The 6,520-nt window shown below is 41.4% G+C and overlaps 1 protein-coding gene across 4 annotated transcripts; it reads left to right on the top strand.

Moving 5' to 3' along the window:
- The first annotated feature begins 674 nt into the window (after positions 1 to 674).
- lig4 (ligase IV, DNA, ATP-dependent) lies at positions 675 to 5,074 on the top strand. Of its 4 annotated transcripts, none has more exons than XM_020592268.1 (3): positions 675 to 762; positions 1,528 to 3,598; positions 3,877 to 5,074. In XM_020592268.1, the coding sequence occupies exons 2-3, from the start codon at positions 1,536 to 1,538 to the stop codon at positions 4,532 to 4,534; spliced, it is 2,721 nt and encodes a 906-aa protein (XP_020447924.1). In that variant the 5' UTR covers positions 675 to 762; positions 1,528 to 1,535; the 3' UTR covers positions 4,535 to 5,074. The 4 variants fall into 4 exon arrangements, with proteins under 4 accessions (XP_020447924.1, XP_020447921.1, XP_020447922.1 ...); XM_020592265.1 differs by having other exon boundaries at positions 675 to 750; XM_020592266.1 differs by lacking the exon at positions 675 to 762 and adding an exon at positions 769 to 863.
- The last annotated feature ends 1,446 nt before the right edge of the window (positions 5,075 to 6,520 follow it).

A 6,520-nucleotide genomic window follows, 5' to 3' on the forward strand; every position in this document is an offset into this window, starting at 1 on the left:
AGAACTGAATCCAGGACTATTTCCAACCAAAAATAAGAGGAGATCATAGAATTGTCATCATCTTTATATTCATAATCACTATCACAATCAATGTCAAGGCAATGTTACTACATTGACTGACCAGGGAGATACTGAGTGACAATAATACCTGCTATAACAGGACTCTGATCCAAAATAATTCACATTACCATTGCAGTGAGGAGAAACGAATTCCTGTTTTACTACCAGGTTACTTCTGATTCACTGGCCCCAGGCCCTGGATGGTAGGCAGCCTGACTGCCTGCACTTCCTTAGCACTGCCGCCCTCTGCTGGTGAGTATAAGTGCAACAATGTATTATCATGTCCACGACGAATTTACATCTAGATTGTGTTATAATGCGACAAACTCACAAACATTCAAAGTTTCTTACATTAAATTAAAAATTGCCACAAACAGACAAGATATATAGCAAAAATGCCATGGGATAACATTTGCTTTCTATAGAGCACAGTGTTAAAATAAATTACAGTCCTAATTAATAATTTAAGATGAAATATGGAAAATGTAATGTTCTTATAATGTGACGTTACTTCAATATAACTATTTTTTAAAGTTTCCTAAAAACACTAAAAAGAAAAAAAAGAAACTTCATATAGGAACAAATGTTTCGCTTTTGTTTCCAGGGGAATGTTTTCATTGGCGGTACTATATCTTGAGGAGGAAGAGCACAACATCCAGTATCTACTAATTGGAGTTTTTAAAGAACAAGGTTGGGCTTAACGTGTGTTTGTTTAATTATTTTGCTAATATGAATTGTTACTGTTTCTTAAACCGAGCTGTTCTGTTATTTTGACGCTCTGCTGTTTGCAACGTACGAGCGCAGTGAGTGTTAAATTCTTTCACGTTACGTTTTGTGTACACAGAATATCACAATAGGCTGTCGTTACAAATATAAACTTAGTCCAGAATTTGTCCTCCTTTGTCGTCTGTAACTAATCCGAAGAGTCTAAATTAACAGATCAGTGGGAATCACCCAGTGGTCATCTGATGACCTTATACTGATTCATAGCCTGTAATTGATATAATTGTTTCTCACAAATACATTTACACCATAACACCACACTAAAATGTTTCATTGAAAACAAATCAGTAATATGTGTATAAATAATTAGGCCAGCCATTAATAGATCATTTTCATTATTGGTTAAGATTGTGGTTATTTTCTTTATTCAGTGATTAATGTTTTAGTCTGTGTAAGAAAACAGTGAAGAATCACAATCACAATTCCCTGAAGCCCAAGGTGATGTCTTGATGTTGCTTGTTTTGACCAACCAATACTCCAAAACCCCAAAAAAATCAGTTTGCTGTCATACAAGACAAATAATGGCTTTAAATCCTCACATTTGTTAAGTTTGTTGAGTGTTTTTCTGTTGCATGCCTAATTCATTAAATGACTTATAATTTCTGTTTGATGGATTTACTGGAAATAATTAAATTAATTGCAGAGTAGTACTGGGTTGATTTTTATCTTTGACATGCATTACAGGTTTCACCATGGAGGGAACTTCCAAATGTGACTCTGGTGAACAGCCTTCTGTTGCAGCTGAGGTTCCATTCCTTCACCTATGCACTATTTTAGAGAAAATCCAGAAGTCTAAACTCCGTCCAGAGAAATCCAAAGTCCTTGGGGATTTTATTGAGTCATGGAGAAAGTTTCATTCAGCCCTCCATAAAGACAACCCTGAGACAACAGACTCTTTCTACCCAGCTATGCGCCTCATAGTTCCCTCTTTTGAACGAGAGCGCATGGCATATGGCATCAAGGAGAGCATGTTAGCGAAAATCTACATCGATGTATTGGGCCTCCCAAAGAACGGCACGGAAGCAAATAAACTGTTAAACTATCGAGCTCCGACCACATCTCAAGGAGAAGCCGGAGACTTTGCTGGCATGGCGTACTTTGTGCTGAAGAAACGGTGCACCAGCCAAGGAAAGCTCAGCATTAAAGAAGTCAATGACTTTTTGGACTCAGTGGCCATCAACAATGCTAGCAAGCAGAAGGATCTTGTGAAGAAGAGTCTGCTGCACCTCATCACCCAGAGCACAGCTTTTGAGCAAAAATGGCTCATCAGAATGATTCTAAAGGACATGAAACTCGGGATCAGCAAAGAAACTGTTCTACAAGTCTTCCACCCAGATGCTGCTGAGTTCTACAATGTCAACACAGACTTAAAAAAGGTGTGCCAGCAGCTCCACGACCCTTCTGTGTCTTTAAGTGAAGTCTCTATCGGACTTTTCTCTGCCTTCAAGCCAATGCTAGCAGCTGTGGCTAACATCCGTAATGTGGAGAAACAGATGGGCAACAGCCCTTTTTACATTGAGACCAAGCTGGATGGCGAGCGTATTCAGCTGCACAAAGATGGAGACGTGTACAAATACTTCAGTCGAAATGCCTTTGAGTACACACAGCAATTTGGAGGATCCCCACTGGAGGGCTCACTGACACCTTACATCCACAATGTTTTTAAAAGTCACATTGTGAACTGTATCCTTGATGGTGAGATGATGGCATACAACACAACCACAGAGACCTTCATGCAGAAAGGGAGCAAATTTGACATCAAGAGGCTGATGGATGACTCTGAGTTACAGACATGCTTCTGTGTGTTCGATGTGCTGTTGGTCAATAACCAGAAGCTTGGGAAGGAAACACTGAAGAAGCGCCACGAGACCCTGCAGACTGTTTTCAGCCAAGTCAAGGGAAGGATACATTTGGTGCCTAAGACTGAAGCCCGAACTATGCGGGAGGTGGTAAATGCCCTCAATGAAGCTATAGACAACAGAGAAGAGGGGATCATGGTGAAGGATCCTTTATCCATCTACAAACCTGACAAGCGTGGTGAGGAATGGCTGAAAATAAAGCCAGAATATGTTGATGGCTTGATGGATGAGCTTGACCTGCTGATTGTTGGCGGCTACTGGGGGAAAGGCAAAAGGGGTGGTATGATGTCCCATTTTCTGTGTGCTGTTGCTGAAGCTCCAAAGCCTGGTGAGAAGCCTTCAGTTTTCCACAGTCTTTGTCGCATAGGCTCTGGCTACACTATGAAGGAGTTGTATGACCTTGGCTTGAAGTTAGCAAAGCACTGGAAAGTCTACCGGAAAAATGACCCACCAGCATCCATCCTGTGTGGGACAGAGAAACCAGAGGTCTACATCGAACCCTGCAACTCGGTCATCATCCAGGTCAAGGCAGCTGAAATAGTTGGAAGTGACATGTATAAAACCAGCTGTACACTGCGCTTCCCCAGGATTGAGAAGATCCGAGATGACAAGGAGTGGCACCAGTGCATGACTCTGGCAGAGCTGGATGAGTTCCGCAGCAAGGCGTCTGGGAAACTTGCCTCACGCCACCTTCGCATCAGTGACAATGAACCACAAAAGAAAAAGCGCAAGCTACCAGTCAAACCCAAAAAGGTGGTCGGGGTCATTGACCACTTCAAGCCTCAGGACCTCTCTGGTGTTACCAGGGAGATGGATATGTTTGAGGACGTTGAGTTCTGCATCTTCAATGGAACCGAGGATCACCCCAAGGCTGAGCTGGAAAAGGGTGTGGCCAGGTAACAGGACGTTTGTTGAGATTATGAGTTAGTTTGTTCAAATTGTAGAAAAAGGATGAAAGGTAGCTGCTTATTCATTTTTGTAATTCCTTAAACTTGGATTAACATCTTATTCTGGCCACATGGGGGCAGCAGAAGCAAGCTGTAAGCACAACATTGACATATTACGACCACCTAACTTGATTTGTTGAATTTGTTAGTGAATGGCTGCAGTAATTCATTGTAATTTAATGTAACCTATCATAAATTAGTGATTACTGATGTCAGCTTCTCATTAGGTGTGGAGGTATCGTGGTTCAAAACCCAGGACAGGACACCTACTGCGTGATTGCAGGTGTGGAGAACATGCGCGTGAAGAACCTCATTATGTCCAACCAGCACGATGTGGTGTGGGCCTCCTGGCTGCTGGAGTGCCTGGACCAAAAGGAAGTGGTCCCATGGCAACCACGCCACATGATCCACATGTCACCCTCCACCAGGGAGCACTTTGCCAAGGAGTATGACGGGTACGGTGACAGCTACTTTGTGGACACAGATGAGCAGCAGCTGCGGGAGGTGTTTGGGAGGATCAGGACCGCAGACGTGTCGGCAGCCATGAACGTCAGCTGGGTAGAGCAGCGTTACAGGTGGGACGACCTACCCACCAGCATGTTCAGACCCTTCAAAGTTTACATGGACAGCTATGATCCTGAAAGCGCCATATCTGCCAGCTGTTTGGACATCAGGGCACTGGAGTTTCGCTACCATGGAGGCACAGTAGTGGAGAAATTAGAGGAAGGAGTCTCACATGTGATTATCACAGAAGAAACCAGACTCCTGGATTTAAGAACTCAGCGCCGCAGCTTTAGGAAGAAGTTTAAGATCGTAAGAGACTCATGGGTGACTGATTCAATCAGAGAAGGGTATCTGCTAAATGACACTGACTACTTGGTTTGAAGAGTCTTCTGGTGATATACCCAGGATTTATCTTGACACTGGAGGTAAATCTTTTAGTTAGCATCTTAATTAATCACTAGTAAGATTAGCAATAAACAATTAATTGTATAAGTTGATCACAATCTCAAGAGATAAGTGAGATACTGTAAGAGGTTTGACTTTAAAGTACACTTCTCAGGGGCTTCGTGCAAACACAGCTTTATGAGTCTTATCTTTGTGTTCTTAATGAGTGATTAAGGCTGCTTGTTATTGGTTTTAAATGAAGAGGCCACAGGGATTTCACTTCTGAAAGTTACAATTGCATTATGGGGTATTCAAATATCGAAGTTGATTAATCTTTTCAGATGGTTTTTCTCCCTTTAAACTTTTAGCTGAATAGTTATTAAATTAATTTCTTAAAAGGAGAAGAGGTCTTTCCACTTTACTGAAACCAAAGTTGAATTCCAATTCTCTAAGTTTAGTTATTCTCAGATTTAAATTTACCAGTAATCCACAGTGTACTGACACATTCTTATTTTTTTATTTTGAAGTGACACTTCAGTACGGCGCTCCACTAAAGCTGGGTGACTTATGAGAGACTGATTTAAGAAAGAACTGTTCAAATTTAAGCAATAGAGATTGAAATATCCTGATTTTTTTGTACATAGTATGGTTCAGACACACTGAATCCTATCATTTACCAAAATTCAACTGGACAGCATCTTTGGTAGACCCTGTTTGCCTCCTAAGTTCTTCCCAGTTTCACACCTTCAGGTTGTTATTGTGCTGAGACTCAAATAATTTGCTCTATTTTTGTGATCTGTGCCTCTGAACTTTTATGTCTGTTATATGATGTAGAATTCTAATAAATATTTTAAACGGAATTACTGTAAAATGAGTAGTTTGTATCTGTGTGAAGTGATTCCTTTGCCTCAGCTCCTCAGCATGGACTCAGCCACCGCAGGGGTACATTAAAACTGATTCAGCTCAAGGCCTTTCCACATGAGGTCCCCATGTTTTCCTGTCTCTGGAAATGTCACCAGTGTGCCTTTGGATTTACTGGTATGTCATAATCTTCATTACTATCACCTCTAGGGTGCAGGTAGCTGCCTGGTTTGTGTCCGGGGCATTATTGAGTGTAAACGCTGCATGAACACATGTTCAAAGTAAAAGTAATGAGAAACCTCTTCCTAATATATGCTGTACTTTGAATAATGGCTCTCATTAACATGTAGTAGAGCTCCCTGTAGGGTTTGCAGATTTAAATTTGTTGTACTTTTTACATCATTATTAATTGAATCAAACCTCTACCTTTAAGGCATTCTTGGCCTTTCCAACACTATTTGAACTTTTCTTTGCCACTGTCAAAAATATTACAAAGGTATAGAATTTCTGAGAGAAAATTTGTCGTCACTATTACTGATACAGTATATAAAAATATTGTGCCTTAGTAAGCGCTCTGTAACCCGTCGCCCACTCTGAACTATTTCCAGGTGTTGCACAGCGAGCGTTTGACTGGCAGGTTTTAATTTGAGCTACTCAACCGGTGTTTATTCCTGTGTGGCTTTGTCAGTATGAGTTGCACAACAGCTGGTCTTGACAGGACCCTCTGCTGTTCCTCTGAACAAACTCACAGGAGTGGATTATCATTCCTAGAAACCTGGAGCTGAAAAGCTAGCATTGCAGAAATAATATTTATAGATGGGGAAAATGCTCTGTTGCTATTAGAAAGATGTACTGGCCAGTATTCTGGACACAGACAGAAACAAATGGTTTGAAAGTGGACCCTATACACCCAGCAGCTGCATGAACTCAGCTGAAAGCAATGAGCTCCTGTAGAGACCAAACACAGGCCCAAGGATGCAGGGATAGTTGGTCTGCAGCAATTAGCATGGCCCACCCTTAATTAAGAAATTGAATCAGAACAACAGTAATGCAAGCTCCATTTGGTGCCTCACACATGGGTGGTCGTATATAAATTACATTAGATCAAACATGCAGGGCTGA

Source organism: Monopterus albus, unplaced genomic scaffold, assembly GCF_001952655.1.
Source record: "Monopterus albus unplaced genomic scaffold, M_albus_1.0 scaffold16.1, whole genome shotgun sequence".
NCBI classification, from domain to species: Eukaryota; Metazoa; Chordata; class Actinopteri; order Synbranchiformes; family Synbranchidae; genus Monopterus; species Monopterus albus.

What these genes read in the sequence shown, in the direction of transcription:
- lig4 (XM_020592268.1), top strand. Translation starts at nt 1,536, where the DNA reads ATGGAGGGAACTTCCAAATGTGACTCTGGTGAACAGCCTTCTGTTGCA. An exon ending in CTGGAAAAGGGTGTGGCCAG is followed by an intron (nt 3,599 to 3,876) that starts GTAACAGGACGT and finishes GCTTCTCATTAG; the next exon opens with GTGTGGAGGTATCGTGGTTC.